This window comes from Vipera ursinii (genome assembly GCF_947247035.1).
Source record: "Vipera ursinii genome assembly, chromosome: Z".
In the NCBI taxonomy this organism is placed as follows: Eukaryota; Metazoa; Chordata; class Lepidosauria; order Squamata; family Viperidae; genus Vipera; species Vipera ursinii.
This window is the reverse complement of record NC_139517.1, coordinates 28771101-28790371: the sequence shown is the minus strand read 5'-3', so window position 1 is coordinate 28790371 and position 19271 is coordinate 28771101. Positions and strand designations below refer to the sequence as shown.

The following is a 19271-nucleotide window of genomic DNA, read 5'->3' as shown; positions in this document are numbered from 1 at the left end:
ATGTAATTCCCAAGATATTGTAAGTCAGTTCACATTCCACCCCCTTGCGGCCCCCCCCCCGTTTCTATCCTGTGAAGTAGACAGCCTCACTGTTGGCTTGAAGAAAATGTATCTTTAGGAACTAGGGCCTCTTGGTCTGGGTTCTGCAGGTTACACTAGTACTAATTCAACCTGATTCATCCTTCTTTTTAGCTCTTGATTCGAACTGAACTTTCAAAGATGGCCTTTGAATATTACATTCTTCTTATCCCTTGGAATCAAGCTGTAAGTTCATATTGATACATGATATCTCGGGAATAAATAAAACGCTCTTCCCTCCCCAGTGATCCTGGAAAAATCTAGCTAAATGGTCGCTGAGAATCAACGCCAACTTAATGGCACATTATCAATTAATTAATCCATTCCCAAACTGCTATTTGTAAACCTGAGATGCAATTATTTTAAGCAGCTTAACGAGGGGAAAATGTCGCAAACAGATTCCTCCCTTTCTCAATAGATTTTGTCTCCAAACAAATTTTAAAATCTTGTTAACTGTAGTCAGAATGTGAATAACATGTAGCCTAATTTGAATAGTACAATCTTGGTCTCATCCATTTGATAAAACAAATGCTGGCAACAGTAAAGAAAAACCCACTGGTTTACACACCACCTTCTTTGCTAAAACTGTCAACATCTTTCTTTTTTAAATAAAATGTAATTAATGTTGCAACATCTTCAGACTAATTGTAGGTTTGTTTAAAGTACTTATTTAAGGAAATTGCCAGATTTGAACTACAGATACCTTTAATTATTGTGAAAGGCTCTGTTACTGAGCCAAACCCTTTCCCCAAATTTTTTCTTTCATAAAGGATCTTTAATGTCTTTGTTTGTAATTCTAGCACCGTATGCTGTAAAAAAATCATAATAAAAAGTGTTCCTGAACAGGATATATTGATTGGATGTAAAATTAGCAAGATCTGACAAACAGGAATTGCTGACAGTATTATAAACAGTGCAGAACTGAAAGTTAAAGTAAAGAAATGAAAAAGTCGAGTAGAGCAAGCCAGTTTTTCAAATTCAACTAAATTCCGGCCTTCCTTTTTCTTTCCTTTTTTATGTATCTCAAGTGCTTCTCAGAGAGAAATTGAAAAATCTACATCTCAAAATTATTACTTTATTATTAGGGACAAATGCCTGGTTCGTGCAACTCCTCAAACCATAATACAATTTATTTGGATTTGGCTTAACCATTGTAGTTTGGAGATCATGGTTTATGACTAATATTTGTACTTTCTGACCTGGCTTTCTGGCAGCTGTTTGTGTTTTATATAGGATGTGGCCACACGCACCTCTTTTCCTTGTCCTGGGCTACCAATATGTGGACAGAAAGATGTGCAAGCTTTTGTTATGAAAATCTTACTTGCCCCTTGCTCAATAATGGGTTCACATATCATGCCACACCTAAACATAGTTTGGGGACTTTTTTCTGGTTCAGTATTGGAAGAGTGTGGGGCTTCACAAGGACCTTGTGTGACTTCAAACACTTGTAATTTATTTGGTATACCATGAATATGCAACCACACTGTATGTTGGATTCACCAGATACACAGAACCAATTATAATTCAGACAGACTTTTTTAGCCTATCATATTGTGAAAACCCATATGATTAGTTGATGCTTCATTGCGTCATGGGCACATGGAAAACTGCCTTAATTAAAGTACTGTTGAGATGACTATGAATTATGTGATGCCTCTGCATTTTTAGCATAGTGTGTATGAAATGAGCAGTCCCAGCCATTAGCAGTTAGATGAGCATAAGATGAGCATTTTGTAATTCAGAACAAGAATAACAACGTTATGTAGTTTTATTGAATTAAAGGCTCCATTGTATTGTTTTCCTAACTGTCCTGAGGAGAAACATTTTGCTTATGAATTCATTTCTACAGAGATAATATTTCTAGATAGAGCACCATAATCAGATGCATGTGCCTGTGCACACATTACGAATCTTATTTTGTGTCTGGTTCATTTAAATACAGTTTAATTGGTTTCATGCCAATCAGTTTTTTTTTTAGTGGGACCACATAATTTATTACTTTTGAAAGCAGCAGACACTCCTGGCTTTCTGTCTGTTTAAGAAATATATGTGTCTGTGTCCATTCACTTGCCACAGACATAGGCACACGGATTTCACTGTGGTACAAATCTTGTGGAAATCATGCTCAGGAAGTCCCAGAGGAATCCACTCTGAGTGGTCGCAGGCAAGCAGAACTCCTATTTTTGCTTATTTGTCCAAAGCTGCCATAATCCTCTTCCCAGCTGGGCCAAACTGTCCAAGGGAGAAAATGCTAAAGACATCAGGAAGGTAAATATCCCATTTGCAACTCCATTAAGGAAGGTGCTAAAACCATCACTGGGAGGAGATGAGCTGTGTGGAGAGAGGGGTTTAGAAATGGATAAACATTCACACATTTATACAAAAACAAACACTCCTCAGCAATGGAACTTGCATTTCCACGGAACAGCCCATGAAATCCTGTTTCATAAAAATCCAATAATCTTTAAGGGCTTTTGTTTATTGTGCTCACCATCAATAATAATATATCTAGAAATGGTGTCTGACACGTTGCCAATAGCAGAGCGGAGATGATGACTGATGGATCTCAGCTAAGGACATAACCTGATAATTTAAACTGGCACAGAATAGGCAAGGAAAGGAGTAAGCCTGATTAGGGATAACAATAACTTGTCTGTGTAACTTGACAGCTCCCATAATTTGGGAATACTGCAAGAACTACAAGGAATTTTTCATATATGAAGATAGTTCTATATTCATGAGCATATATGTGGCAAATTTCCAACAGTTTTGTACAGTCCCAAAACTTTTCCCATTGCAGTTTCCACACTGTGAACCCTATAAGCTGAAGAATGCTGTATGCATTGTCAACTCAGGTAAGGCAGAAGCCACATACTGTACCTGGGCTTATAGCTGCCTCATGTGAGTTTAATGTAGTAGTCTGGAAGTCAGTTATTTCTTTCTCTTAAAGAGGATTATTTGATTTTTTTTAATGGTGTTCTGCTTTTCCTCCAGGAATTCAAAGCAACATGCATAACAATCGCTCTTCCAATTTTTCATAATAAGCCTCAGGATAAGCTAGGCTGGAAGAGAATGACTGGTTCAAAGTCAGCCAGGAATGTTTGTGGCTAATGGTAGATCTGAAACTGGGTCTTCTCATTCCAACTTCTTAAGTTCCATACTGTATATCTAGGGATTTGAGTCATACTTGGCATTAGATCCAAGGATAAGTTCTATACATAAGAAGCCATATCTTGAGAGAAAGACAACAAGCATACATTCCATGTTAGTTCCTAGCAATTCTTCCAACTAGTAATGGATAGAATTTTGCAGAAATTCATGGAAAAATATTGCCAGTCATGTCATTAGGCCAAGAAGACCCTCAAATTATGCATCTCCTCTGGAGAAGTGTAGCCTTATGCGGACTGAAAATTGGAAGTCTATGGATATGTCAGATTTTAATAACCACAGCTGCAGCTATTTGATCTTTCTAGAATTCAGTTGAAGACTATTCTCCCCCAGCCAAACCGCCAGAGCCCTAGACATTGGGAAACAACTTGAACAGCTCACTTAGTTAGCCCAGATGTACAGTTGACAGATGTACTGTAGTGTATTATTCTACTGTACTGTATTTGAAACTCAGAATTTACCAATTGAAAATTATATATACAGCGTTCTCACTCCTGATTTAAAATAAGACTAAAGTGTCCCTGAGAATATACTGACTCAAGGAATTTGTTTTCTCTGTCCAGACTAAACCAACAGTTTACAGACTCTAGAAAATTGGATATCCATTTAGAGAGGTTTGACCTGAACTGTGGACTTTCATAATCAATAGTCAGAAAACACACAATATATCACTAACTTCTTTCTTCTTCAAATCCATGATCAGGCATCACCTGTACCAGGACCAGCCAAGTATGATTTGAACTATGGGCATCTTTTAAAATCCTCTGAACCTTAATTAAAGAAGTTGTTACAAAATGCAAGTGATGAGAATTTGGGGTGCAAGAACAGCAGTGGAAAAGTTTACCCTGAAGGCATGGAGTTTGCATGTCTAACCAGGATGTTGTTTGCCTTTTCATTAAAAGGGTTTAGGAGTACCAGCATAGTTTGGAAAGAAGGAAGAATAATCTGTTTGTGTGCATAATATAAATTAACAAATAAAAATGGCATTATAAGACAGATGCCAACATTTCAGCTGTAAATTATAAGTCTGCCTGCTTCTCTCCCCCCCCAAACTATACTTGATTTAGGATGTTGACTCTCTTTTCCCACATTTAATGCTGCTGGCAGAGCAATTTCCAAAGTGGAGATAGAAACTATTTCTGTGGTTTCATTTGCTCCTGGAGTGACACCCTTAAGTCATTATGCTAAGCTTCTTACACCTGATTACCTCCTCCTCCTCCCATCCCCCACCCCATGAGATTGGCAAGCAGCTTTAACAGCAGGGGTTGAGATAGGATAGGCTATATAAACTTTCCCAGGCATGCTAGAGATCATCTACATCCTTGCTAACTGCTTTAACCAAGACTGCTGTAATGATGGAGAACCAGCTTTGCTTGCTTGCTTTTCTCTGCTTCTTGCCCACAGGACACAGCTACATATGGGCCTGGATTTATTCTTTACCTGGCCACAGTGCCAATGAAATAGCATCTCTTAAGGACCCTGAGCCTTCATCCAGCCTAGAGCTAATGGTAAGTAGAAGCCTGCATCTCATCCTGCTCACTGATCAGAACAATATCAGTGCCCTGAAAAGCATTGCGTTGTGTCTTCCATCAGCTTAACCACCAGGGCTATTGGTAATGCTAGTGAGGGAATAGTATGGATTGTAATGCAATCCTCTGTTTGTCAATCACAGCAATTTTCAGATGTGTGGACTTTAACTCCCAGAGTTTCTCAGCTATTGTAAGACTTAGAACCATGGCACTAAGAAGATATCGAGCTAGGAAGGAGTTCTGCTCAAGTTCCTGTTTTGGTGCAACTTTGTCTAATGTTTATTTCTGTAGTTCTCAAAAACTTCCACATGTTTTATAACTCTGTAGTCCCAACAGAGTTACAATCCAACTGTTTTGTCCCCTCAGGAACCAACCTTTGTTTTTATAGGAAATACCACTTGATTCATGTACATGTGGCTTATGTATTGCAGGTACTCAGGTATTATGACTTGTAAAACATGATTTGTGGTTATTGTGCCGGAATCCAGGCAATTACTGCTTTTAAGCAACAAAGTATGTTAAATTTGGTCTGGTTTTTCATAATTTGTGATTCCTAGTGTTTGGGTATACTATACTTCAAATCCCATGAATCTCAGCATGCATTGCCTAATTGGAGAGCTACATATGAAGGAATTTTGGATTTTATTTCACAGTATTGATCTAAGAGTTTGAGCTAAGAACTACTTGAGCTGAAACCAGTTTGAAACCACAGTCTTGACACAAATATAGATTTCCTAAATCTGAACATTTTTGGTGAATATTTCTTGTCCCAATCATTTATGAGTATGAAGCTGATTCTAAAGCACTGTAACTGAATCCTTTTCTCCTCTCTTTTGTACGTAGTCAAATGTGTGCAGTCCTGAAATTGATTGTCCACCGGGATTCTTCTGTGACCTCCACTTTGAGATCTGCCTGCCACTGAAGCGAGAAGGAGAATACTGTCGCCAAGATACCCATTGTGCCAGCGATTTGACTTGTATGTTTGGGAAATGCCTCCAAACTCCACCTCGGGGTCATGAAGGTAAGCCATAGAAGGGTGGGCTATTCATCAGTGGCAGAGGAAGTCTGAAGACCCTAGGCTAAAAGGTATAAAATGAATAACTTGTTACTGTAAGATGTTAAGAGTGCTATTCTTAGACCCATGCTCTTTTTTAAACCTTTCTGACCTGGAACTTTCCAGAGGTATTGGGACTATAGTTCCCAAGTTCTCCTTCCCATAAATTTTAATGGTCAGCTTGCTTTTCAAAATGAGTTTGCTTTTCTTCTTCTGTCAGTTTGCCTGTAAACTTCTGCTGTGGTGCTAATAAGCCCTGGGCTAAGGAGCCCTCATATAGTCTGTCTATTTAGGCATTAGGAGATTGGGTCAACTCAATCATGTTTAAATCATATTTAGACAAATTATTGCTTAGCCCAGTGCACAATACAGTCTTGGATTAGGGTTTCAAACTGTTTTCCTTTTCACCCTTCCAGAAAGTACTTTATCTGATAAAATTCTGCAGATGCCACTGTAATCAAGATGCTCCTGAAGGACTACCTACTTGTTCACACTTTGCTTTTTCATTTTCTTTTATGCAGCCTTCCTTAATCTCCCATGCCCAGCAATCGTAGACATCAGGTTAGAGAGGGCTGGTCTAAATATGTCTGTTTATTCTTTCAGGTGCTAAGCAGGCCTCTTATTTCCATTCTTATCTTGATAACATAAATATATATTATCAAACCGCAAGCAACATTAATGAAGTAAGGTTGGATGTGTGATTTGCCTATTATTTTCTCCCGAGGTTAGAATTCATGCTAAATATCAGTGGAAAATGCTTGAGAAAACGTGTGAAGATTTGTTTCATTTTCTGATGACAAATTTAACTTGACTATGCAAATTCTTACACTATTTAATTTTCACGTTTAAAAATATTTTATCCATGCTAAAGTTGTGCCAATATTTAAACTAGTTTTGGTTTGAAACCATTGCTGAAATCAAATTCACTGAATTTACAGTACACGAAATATGGCCAACACACAATGGGGTCAAAATCCTTTTCTCTCCCCCCTTGGCCCAGATCAGCTGCGTTCCCACATTCATGCCTCCTTGCTTGCCCCTCGTAGGTGCCCGCTGTCATCACAACCAAGACTGTTCTCCAGGATTCTGCTGTGCCCGTCTCCACGGCGAAATGGTTTGCAGGAAAAGGCTACTTTTAGATGAGAGGTGCCGTGTCCCACAAGGAGGGATTGCATTCAGCATGAACCAGGTGTGCCCCTGTTTAGAAGGACTGGTGTGCAGACGGATGCAGCCCAAGCGAGAGTGAGTATTGTGTCACTTGGGAATAGACGTTCAGAGACGGTCTTAGTGCAGCAGAGATTATGGGCAAGCACAGGTTTGCCCATATTGTATTTGATCACACATAACTGCAGGGCCTATTTAGGTTTGTTCCTTATGACCATTTTTACTTACTGGCAGTTGAAATCTTATTTTTTTTAAAGTTCCTCTTTTTCTCTTTTTGCAGGAAACCATTTGAGTATGAGGTGAAAAAGGATGACTGGAGATGCCAAAAAAAATAGATAACTATGAAACAGAGTTTTTGAAACAGCTGTATTTATACCATGTAAATAGTATTTTCTACCCTCTATTTTGATAGTATATTTGCAAATATCTGAGATTTGTAACCAATTAATGAAAAGATGGAACTAAAAATAATAAATGGATTGTTTTCAATGGTTGGGATCAAGGGCTGTTTTTATATGTGTATAGGTCTCCAAGAGAATATCCAAAGACACACTACAATCGGTGGGGTTGAACAATTCTGTGTGCGTGTGTGCACGTGCGTGCCTGTGCATGCATATATATGCATGTGCCTTTTATTCATCAAACAGTACTGCAAACATTGTACCTCTGAAAATCAGTGGTACCATCCAAAGTATCTGGAGGAGTGGAGTGTACATAGCCTATTGACTGTGGGTTAGCCTCTCCTGCATGGCTGGCTAGGGGATTCTGGGAGTTGAAGTCCACACTTCTTCAAGCTGCCAAGATTAAGAAACACTGGTCTGCTCTCCACCATATTACGGCTTCTGACATCTTTTTGGAGAAGAAAAAGATCAGTTAACCCTGGCATGGACAGCAATATTCCCTAGATGTGACCCCTGCAGACTCTTGCATAGTAAGCAGATTTCCCCCCCCCCCCAAATCTATGTACCATCCTGCATATAACTTCCTGTCCTTGAAAATGACCTATCTTTAAGGAGATATAAGGTAGCTTTTAATCTATTATATATTGGAGGTACTATCTTTCATTTAAGCGCTATTTTATCATCTATGTTTTTGTGTGTTATTTTAAATAGCTCTCTTTCAATCTTTTGACTTCCTAAGTCTTGGATTACAAGTAATGTCCAGCTAATGTGGCTTTTTATTATAACAGTTAAGGCTTGTTGTATGTGGAGAGGATGTAATTTATTATTTTAAAATATGAATAACCATTCTTAACAACTAGTAACTTGAAAACAAAACAAATGAAACACTTGTTGTTCAGTCACTCCTTTTAGAGAAGAACATTCTCATCTCACATGAAAACTAACATAATTCACAGAAAAATCTTCCAGCTATATTTCAACACAATGAGACAAATGGGCGAAAAATGCCAGCAACAAACAAGCTAAACAGATGGGGATATAGCTCAGTGGTAGAGCATTTGACTGCAGATCAAGATGTCCCTGTTTCAAATCCAGGTGTCCCTTTTTCATTTTAAGAAATTTAATTTTTCAGGTAGCAAAGGGACCTATTTCAACTCCAAAAATAAACATTTTGCATCCTACAAATGGCATTAACCCCCTTCAGAGATGTGAATCAGACAGGACATACCATTGCTTAATTTTAAAAGCTCAGATTCTAAGTAACAGGCTGAAATGATAGGATGATTTAAGTGGGATCATGGGGCTTAACCTTCCATCCCAAGATATGTTACTTTTCAATAATATGTTCAATTTCCTAAAAAATATATCCATGCTATCTTTAAGTACCCATTACCTTACTGCAAAGCATTTGATCAGGCAACAAAAAACTTTTTGCTGAAAATTATATTACAGCAGCACCAGGAACAAAGAAGCAACGAGCTTCAAATTCAGAATTTCAGCCATGAATATCCATTGAATAGCAATCTTGCATTTATAAGCTAATCCCTCTCAGTCTTCAAAAATCAGACATTTAGAAGAAAAATAATATAATAATATTTAATAATAATAATAATAATAATAATAATAATAATAATAATAATAATAATAATAATAAGAAGAAGAAGAAGAAGAAGAAGAAGAAGAAGAAGAAGAAGAAGAAGAAGAAGAAGAAGAAGAAGAAGAAGAAGAAGAAGAAATAACCAAGTCTAAGGCAGTCAAATCAAAATGACTTGGTCTTTTTAGGTTTTAAAAACCGCAATTTAAGTTTTGGAAAATAAAGTTATGTTTCTTACAAGGACAAGATCTTTATATCTTGCAATTGGCCAATAAATGTGGATTGTGTGAACATAGCCCTTTGAGAGACTGTGGTTAAACAAAATAGTCTATCTAGGGGCATCTGCAATTAGATATCTCCATTGGATTACAGGGAATGGAATGCTGGTTTTCAGATTATTTAGATCACTCCCCCACTTTCAATAGCCCTCCTCAAAGTAGCACATGCTACCGGTATTAGGCATGTGAAGGTAGTCATAAAACACTAGGAAAGGGCCAATATACTTCCCACTACAATACTGGGAGGAAGCGTTAGATCTTCCCGCTTTCCTGCCCCTTCCAGGCCAACCTGCTTCTGCTTTAAGAGAAAACAATTGCAGGGGAAGAAATAATAAATCAAGGTAGGAAAAGATTCTTGGATTTTCGGAAACCTTCTTGCTAATTTTTTGGTCAGAGACATTTCACAAATCCTTGGCTGGAGTCCCAAGCATTTAAGTTCCCAAATGGGCAGACTCAGCAGCCTGACCTATAGCTTATTTAACCATGCTTTATCCATTGCCTGGATCCAGACTGCAAAGCACTGAACCATAAGCTAACTACCCTGATGATTAGACTCTTTCACACTGACATGTTAATGTCTCTTTCTCTGGTTTTTGAGTCAGAAGAAAGATATGCAAGCATATGTGCACTTCCCCGATAGCTAAGAACCATTTGCATCAGTAACTAGACTTACAAGTGACCCTATCCGTATCAATTTACTGTGGGGAAAATTAGGAAAGCAACTACTAGATTCCTGTGGCTTTGTTTTCCCCACTCGTCGCAAGTTACCAGCCAATGGGGAACCATCACCTGTGACATATTGTAGACTGTGGGACCATAACTTTATTCATCTTCTAAAATGATTCAGTGACAGGTTGCTGGAAGAAAGATGCTCCAGATTATTGATAACTGCCACATAGGCCGTTTCTGAAGGTGGGCTACTGGTCTCCCAGAAGTCTAATAAATCTGGGTAAATAACCCAGCTCAGTTGACAAGTCAGTGAGGCAGACATGGATTGTGGGGTGAAGTAAGAGGAAACTCATGTGGTCGTGGAGAAGATGGGACCATCTCCAGTGGCAGCTGTCCACTCTAAAACTAGCCTCAAAAGCTGCTCCAGCATCCCTAAAGCGGCCCTTCCTGAACCTTTTCAAAGACCATCAGTTCTGCTCCCAAGCCAAACCAGCACCAAGCGCCAAGCACCCGCTTGCCTCCCTCCCGCTCCCGCTCCCCCTTTCCCACAGCGCTCCTCCGGAGTTCCTCGGAGTAAGAAAATGTGGCCTACGGTCCCAGCCCTGTATTGTCCCCAGGTCCTCCTGCCCGACTTCTATCCCGTTTCCACCACGCATTCTGACGTCACTCGAGGGCTCCGTGGAGTCCCCCCTGTCCCCCCCCGAGAGAGTTTTCCAGCCAGAGGGAGGAGCTCGACGGGGGAGGACTTCGCTTCTGACGCGCCACCTGCGGAGTCTATAAAGCGGGGCGGGGGCGAAGGCGTTCGCCGACGAAGCTGCGAAGCTCGTGATGGGTCTGTTTTTCGCGAAACTCCTGAACGTTTTTGGAAGCCGCGGTAAGAAGTCTTTGAGCGCGGCGCGCCCGCATTTCCTCCTTTCTTAGGACACAATTCCCGGAATGCTAAGGGTGGCTGTCAGTCAGATGGTGTTTACCTTCTTCTAGGTGGTTGTCCACCAACTTTCCCCTACTTTTCCCCTCTCTCTTTCTCTTTAAATCCCACTTTTACTTTGTCTCTTGTTTTGCACCGACCATGCCTTCACGCATGGCATCCTTGCCTCTCATTTCTTTTGTTTCTCATTTGTCTTTCATTTTTAAATTCATTTATTGTATTTCTTTTCATATTCGATTCCTTTTTTCATTCTGTGTTTTACCTTTTCTTCCTTTCACTTTGCCCCAGCAGCATTTTCATTTTCATTTCCCAACCTTTTCTTCTTTTAAATCTTTTTTTCATTTTTCTCTCTCTCCCTTTCTCTCTTTTTACATATTTTCCGTTTTTCACCCTTTGTGTTTCTAAAGTTACAATTTTTATACTTGTCCCGGTCCCCTTTCTTCTTTGATTATTTTATTCGGAATTGTGCTTTCTTTTCTTTTAGCGATTTCACTCCCTATTTTTCCTTACAATTTCTCTGTTTATATTTCCTTTTTTGTTCTCTCTTTTAATTTCTTTTTTCTTTCAAACAGTTTTGTGCTATGTTGGAGGGCTAAATTTGGGGTGTGGAGCCTGACCTTTTCAGCATATCAACTAGTAGCTGGTGAGGAAATCTTTTGTGCAGATAACCAGAATTTGCAGTTGTTGTGTGAGCACACAGCCTGTAGCGAAAAGCGTTTGTGTACATGTGTGCTTTAGAATGACAGGAAAGAGAGATGGTGTGTGTTGAGGAAGAGTGAAACAATGAGGGAAGTTTCTTGGAAAAGACTAAAGCAGTAGTGAATTCTAATGCTTCTTTTACTACAGCGTCTATAATAGGATATTTGTGTTTTAATTTGTAATGATCTTTCATTTTGTATATAGGGCATCAAAGATGACGTAGAAAGTCAGTCTGAAAAGTGTCTTCTGTGTGCACTTGCTTGGGGAAGTAAGTGAACCATCAATATTAGTTATTTCAGGGAGTGCTAATAAAGGCAGAAGGCAGTGCCTGGGTATCTGATGTTGAAGGGCAAGGGGTGTGTGCTTGGGTGTGAGAACAAATGAATGGGGGGGGGATGTGTGTGCATAGAAATGGGAGAGTGATGGAAAAGTTAGGCTGTAAATCAGCAACAGATGAGAAGAAAATGTTAAAAGCAGAGGAAATTAAAGCTGGCAGTAGCAGAAAGCTTAAACTGCTATAATATTTAAAGGAATCGGCTAAGGGATAAATCTTTGAATCCTTATGGTTTGCACACTTTCTGTTTACGGTTTCTACTATATACTGGTATCTGAGACAATAACAATTTGGTCGTTGCAAATATTTTCTATAAATTGGTCAAAATTTGCCCCTTCCATTGTTCTCTGGGAGTCTGGAAATTGCAAAAGTTTTTGAGTGGGTGGGAATATTGAGGATGTTTATGTGGAATTTCTGCCTTTCTTTGGCATGGTTTGTTTGCTTAGGCAAATATTTGGTTGGAAGAACAGTTTCCATCCTTTGTTCTAACTCTCATATGTTCTAAGCAAAATACTTTACATTCCTTAAAGCCTGGAACTATAAAGCCCTGTGCATATAATAGCCGCTTTTATATATATCCTGGTTTTACACTCCTAAATATTGCTGAAATACATACTAGGGGTTTCTTTCTTGGTCTTGGAGTTTTGCTTCTAGGAAGAAAGAAACTCACAGGAATATAATATGTACATTTGTACGTGCAGACATGTATATAGCTTCAGCATTGGTTCTCAATCATGTTTTCATGATAAGATGTAAATACAGTGAAAGCTGCCAATATATGAGGGCCCTGCTGGAGTCCCCTTTGCTCTTTATAGGGTGGCCTGCAAACATCCAGGTGCCAGGCTAGATCTAGAGTTTTCTTTATTTTATTGTTGCAATGTGAACTAGTTGTTTAGATTTGTGTACCCTAGACATGGCATCCCATGCCTGGAGTCCCAATAAGAGCTATAGCTAGAGTCTGGGGAGGGAGAGAAGAGAGGGAAGGAGGGAGGGAGGGAGGGAGGGAGGGAGGGAGGAAGGAAGGAAAGAAGGAAGGAAGGAAGGAAGGAAGGAAGGAAGGAAGGAAGGAAGGAATCTCAGAGAGCGATGGGTGGTTGTTTACCATCCAGCAGTGATGCTGAGTGGGTAAGGAAATGAAACTTGGGGAATCCACCTAAAGGTTTCACTATTTTGTCCCACATTACAACAGTAAGGACAGCACCAGCCACATTATTCCAGTGGAGGGATTGGAAAATGTTACGCCAGCAAGTTGGACAATGTTGTGCTTCAGGGTTTAATGGCCGTGGTCTAGGGCTACAGATGTCCTGACATTTCGCTGGCAACTGTGCATCTTCAGAGGCAACGTATTGAGCAAGCATTGACTGAGCTCCTGTCTTTATAGCTAGGTGACCTGCTTGGGTCTTTAGCTGAGCTGATTTCTGATTGGTGCAGAGTCATGAACCCTAAAATGCAGTACTGTCCAACAGATACTGGCCATGGAAGCCTACATATTATGACAGTGTGATTTTCTGTCACTGAGAGACTGGTGAAGAAAACTTTAATATGGCCAACTGGCTATGACATGTATGGAGAATGAAAACCAGGTTTCACCTCCAAACAGGCTATCCAAATACTGTCCCTTGTGGATTCTGATGTGTCTAAGCTTGCATATACAGCACTGGTTGTATTGGCCCTGCAATATGTAGGCATTCCTTCGTTACTTCCAAGGTTCTCTCGTTATATCAGTCTGGAATATAGTACCAAACTTCTTGATTTCCCGATACATTCATATACTATAAAAATGGCTAAAGTCTGGCAGATTTCTACAAAGAAATAACCATCTTTAAAAATTAAATAAGCACCATGCAGATGTTTTGTTGTTATTCTTTTTTGACATATTCATATGTGCTAAGATGATTCCAATGTACACAAACAGGAACAAGCAAAATCAACTTTGAGTATGTGTGTTTTTCTTCCCATCCTGCTATGGGGCCTAGAAGAGAGCTTTGGAAGTCTTAACCTACATTTACAATGGACCAAAACTGTGATCAGCATTAATGATGGCTTGTTTAAATTAAATGAGCTTCCAATTTCAATTTCAATATTATCACTAGTTTGAAATTATGGCTACTTACATCAAAAGTTGATCCAGATAATAAACTAGGTTTCCACAAGTGAGCTCTCTCCCAATGTGCAGGCTTTAACTCCCAGAATTCCAAACTATTCATAGCTACTGATAACCATAGGATGAGAATCTGGTTCAAATGGAAGTGACAGGAATCTTCACTTTTACTCAAATGGGAGGAGAAATGGACAGGACTCACAATGAAGATTCATTAAGTCTCAACCTTGCTTATCTTATGCCATAAAATATAATACATATGTAGTCAGAAGTTGTATTTGGACATTGCTTGTAGGTGCTCTCTCACTAGAGGTCTCAAAAAAAATGCTCAACCACATGACTGTGATGGTATGAGATTGCTGCCTTGAGCAGGGGTTGGATTATTAGAAGATCCCCATGGTTCGTTGCAGCCTTGTGATTCTATTTTCTATGAAATTATTTTAAGGCAGTGTTCCTTAAACTTTTTGTGGGCAGGATCCCTTCCCACTTTTAAAAGTTATGGAGAATCCCAAAAGAGCTTTTTCTTGAATGGCTATATTTATCAACATATACTGTATTAAAAATTTAAATTGATGCATTCATAGAATATTTGCTGAATGCTGTAAAAATAACAATATTGAATCAATTAGATATTAAATAAAATATATTCATGAAAAACATTTTTAACAAATAAAAATTATAATGAGAAGTATGAGATTGTTTTAAACTTTTGAAAATATTTTCAGTAATGGACAAATAATTTTGATTTTGCCGACCCCTGAAAGAGTCCTGGGAGAACTCCAAGGTCGTTGGACCACATTTTTAGAAATACGGCTTTAAGAGATAGATGAATGTATTTATCTTATTTTAGGCAGAGGTTGAAACCCAGAAGATAGATAGAACTGGATCCAGCATGATTATATTTAATGTTGAATAAAAAATACATATGATTAATGTAACTGCAGCCGGGTATTTAACCATTTCTCCTTTTGTATCATGATACAAATTATAATTTGCATCAAAGTTTTCATCAGCCTTAGGTTGTATATTTCTGTTACAAATTATACATTACAAATTAGAAGACTTCGTTCATATAGAATGAGCCAAAAATGAAGAAACCACATTATAAGTTAATGTTATATATACACACTTTCTTTGAGTCCGTATATGGAATTTGAAACAATGCTTCCTAATGCTACTCTTTTGAGAGCATCTTGGGATTTGTCTGTATTTAGAGGGAACAAAGTATGCCATTGTGTTGTTTCTTTACATTTAAGTAGAGCTTCCTTCCTACTCTGCAAAGCAAGCAAGTTTCATGTAATGACGCTGCCAGCCTTGTTCTTAGAAGAAACAGATTATTTTTAAAAATAGGGCTGCTTGCCAATCGAAAAGGTAAGCTCATTATCTTATTTTCCCATATATGGAACTCTTAGACTACCGTAGGAAAGGAAGGGTTATGATATACAGGGCTGCAACTTGAAACAGTTTTTCTGAACCTTGACATGAATTTAAACAACTGTGTCTCAGAGAGGAAAAAATGTCTTTCAAATGTCCTGACCTACAATCTGTGTTTAAATCAAGTCCACTGCTCAGTTCTTTGTTTTGATTTCTTCCATATACAGGTAAACCTCAATTTACAACCAGTTATTTAATGACTGTTTGAAGTTGCAGTGGCACTGGAAAAAAGTAACTTTCAACTAGTCCTCGCATTTATGACCCCCACAGCATCCTCACGGTCAGATGAGGCAACTGGCATCTATTTACAGTGGCTGCAGTGTGCAGGGATCACCTGGTTGCCTCCTCCACCTTATCTGAGAAACAAAATCAGTGGCAGAAACTGGATGATTCACATAACAACTGCAGTGATTCTTTTAACAACCGTGGCAATAAAGGTTGTAAAAATGGGCGCAATTCACTTAATAACCTCTTTGTTTAGCAATAGAAATGCTGGTCACAATTGTGGTTGTAAGACAAGTACTGGGTAAAAAAAATCCCCTGGGGAGAAGTGTAAGAAAAGAAAAATCCCCTTTGTTAACATAAAATGAAATGAAAGAGTACTTCATGATCTGTGCCAAAACTTACCGTAATTATTATTTTTTCATTCCAAACTGCTCTCTCTTCTTTGTTATATTGCTTGGAGGTCAGGGGGAATGCCATACTAGCAGTAATAGTGGTAGTGGTAGTAATAGTAGTACTAATAATAATAACAAATATGATAATGATTATATTTGCTTCTGAATTTTGCTTTGATCTAGCTTTGGTATGGATTCTATTTGAGCTTCCTGATACCCATGCTTAAGCAGCATGCATCAATATGGGAACAGACAGCGCAGTGAGCATAGCCATTTCAGCCTGCACAACAACAATGGAGGAGCAGAATGGGACACCTCGGTATGGCCAACTTGGCATGGCAAGGTCACTGCTGCCAGCTCGCCATTGCCAAGTCACCTCTGTTAAGTCAAAGCCTCCAAGTCATCACTCAACATGATCAATTTACTACAGGGACAAGTTGCCACGGGGAACTGGAGGGAGATCTGGTCAGTGGGCGAGAGTGGATGGGCAGAGTGCAAATTAGCAGCAGCAGCAACCAGGGCTTCACTCCCTAGTGAGAGCCGGGCAGGCTCATGAATGAGTGAGTGGGCAGAAGAGCAATAGCGGAAGCCTGAAGCGTCCCATTTTCACACCCTTGCTGCCACCATTGTTGCCACTGTGCTGAGCTCTGGGCCATTTGGAGTTTGGGTCATTTGGCAGTGGTGGCTGTGTTCAGGCCATTTAGTGGCAGTTCCAGTGGGCAGGGCAGGTGGCAGGGTGCATCTCATTTTTACATCCTCTATCGCTGCACTGAGCTCCCATCCCTCCCACTGCTGCTGTTGCACAGCCCAAGCACTGCCAGCATCAACAATGGCAGCAGGAGTATGAAAATGGGACATGCCTGGCCTCTGCCACCTGACCCTCCCACTGCCTCTACTACTGAACAACCATCACCACCAAACAGCCTGAACTCCAAATGACCTGGAGCTCAGCACAGTGGTGGCAGTGAGGTGTGTGAAAATGGGAAGTCTCCAGCTGCTGCTGCTCTGGACTCTGCCCACCTGCTCCACCTGCCCAACCAGGTGCAAGCAACAAGTTGTCCCCATTGTCCGAAGTTGTCCGAATAGGCTGTGTTGAGTTGTCCTTCTACAACTTGGTGGTTGTGAGCATGCACAGGTGAATTGGTCACGCCAAGTTAGTGGTTCCAAATTGTCTTAGACCCTAGAGGAGTGAGTGTTCGGGTGTGTGTGTGTGTGTGTGCGTGCGCGTGTGCACCCTACCTTTTAGATATCTAAGAAAAATCATTGTACATCCCTGGAGTCTCCCAGCACATACCAGGAATGGTGCTCTTTTAGCTTGCACCAGAAATCTTTCATTGGTAATTCCTACTGTATTCTTTTATTAATATAATTTGTATCAAGAATTCTAATTACAGTAGTAAAACCTAATATGAACTAAACTTAGATAAGGAGGAGCGAATGGAAGAAAAGAAAAAAGTATGGGGGAAAAAGAAAAATATAATAAAAAAAGAAATACATAAAGAAGAGACTTCCAACCTTGGTCACAAGTGCATTTTATAGGTATTCGTCCCTTATAGCGGTGTTTCTCAATCTTGGCAACTTTAGGATGTGTGGCATTCCCCAGGCAACTATGACTATAGTCCTAGCTATAGTCCTAGCAACTATAGCCCATCTTAAAGTTGCCAAGTGTTGAGAAACACTGCTTTATAAGATTAAGCAGCTATTTCTTTGTTCCACATCACATCCCTGATCTATTCACAAACCCATAAAATCCCAGCTTTTCAATCCTGGGGTTAGCAGAAAGTCCATAAAGGATTGCCAGAACATTTTCAAAAAGTCTAGACTTTAATTCAGTGAAATATTGTGGCAGGATTTGATTTCTTTTCAATTCTTCTTTATTCTTTATCTTCATAGATATGCATGTATAGTCCTTGATGTACAACCGTAATGGAGCCTGCTCATTATGCTTGTAAGTTGTGATGGTTGTAAAGTGGGTCATGTGACCAACCCAATTTTATAGTCTATTTTGCGGCAGCCATTAAGTGAATAACCACAGTCATTAAGTGAACACAGTGGTTGTTAATCAAATGCATTGTTTGCTATGGGCTGTTTTTGCCAAAAAACAAGTTAATGTTGGGTTTCAACAAACGCATTATAAATTGTGGTCATGTGATCATGGAATGCTGCAAATGGGCATAAATCTGGGCCTCTTGCCCAAAATGCAGTTACATGAACCTCAGAACCAGGTCCTCAGTACCTTTTTGGAGAGCTGTTGTAATTTTGAATGGTTGTAATAAAACCTATATATGTGTGTATGTATCTATGTCTCCACTTTCTTAAGAACTGGACTGAGTCTTAACCTTTATTGCTTCGTAAATTTATCTGTGGTAATAAAGGGGTTCTACGTAAAGCAGGGAGTACTTTGCACTTAAGTACTGAGTTTGAAAAATGAATTCAAATTTTCCTAAGGGAATGCAGCAGATTGGTATCCGGTAGGTTTAAGCAAGAACCAAAGTAGGAATGTGCTGGAGAATATGAGTAACATTAGCTTTTTCTCCCTTCTGCCATAGTGCCTTTTATAGATGATAAGGGGGTTAACTTTCCTTCTCTGACAACTGTCTCCCCTCCCAGATCATAGTCACCATCTTAAATAACAATAGTACACAATACACCATGATTTTTGGTTTACAAACATTGAGAAAGAATAGCCAAACTTAGCAGAAAGCAAATACTTGTCCGAACTACAGTGTCAGCGTCTTCTCCATCCACATGAACTAATAAGTTCAAAACAGGATCTAAAAATACAGATTTTGCAACTTGCCATTTTCTGTAACCTTTGAATCAGCAATAAGAACAAAACCACTGACAAGGTTTGGGAGGAAGTAATTAGCTGCCTCGAAACATAAGATTTTAGGAACTCTTAAAACTTCATAATATAATATGAACATAATGTTTCCAATCAATGTTTGTACAAAAATTTAAGCATCTTGTATAGACTTAATGTGGTGTAGCATCAAAAACAGTTGAAACAGGACTTGACTAATGTCATTTCTCAATATCAGGATATTCTCCTTATTGTTTTTGCTTATTGAAAAGATCAAATTAGGATTAGTAAAGCTCACTTCAAAATCCAGCTCAGTAATGAAGTCACGCCTGGGGCAGTCATGTTATTTCAGCATCATCTATCCAACAGGATTTGTTATGTGAAACAGAGAAGGATGCACATCATTCCTGAGTTCCTTAG

General features: G+C 39.2%; 1 protein-coding gene across 2 annotated transcripts in view; it reads left to right on the top strand.

The window, feature by feature from the left end:
* Window positions 1-10763: 10763 nt before the first annotated feature.
* ARL5C (ARF like GTPase 5C) overlaps window positions 10764-19271 on the top strand; it is a gene marked incomplete at its 5' end in the record, with an annotated part of 33016 nt that continues 24508 nt past the window's right edge. For both annotated transcript variants that reach the window (XM_083379072.1, XM_083379071.1), the window contains one exon: window positions 10764-10809. In XM_083379072.1, the coding sequence (XP_083235198.1) occupies window positions 10764-10809 (46 nt within the window). The remainder of the gene's footprint in view (window positions 10810-19271) is intronic.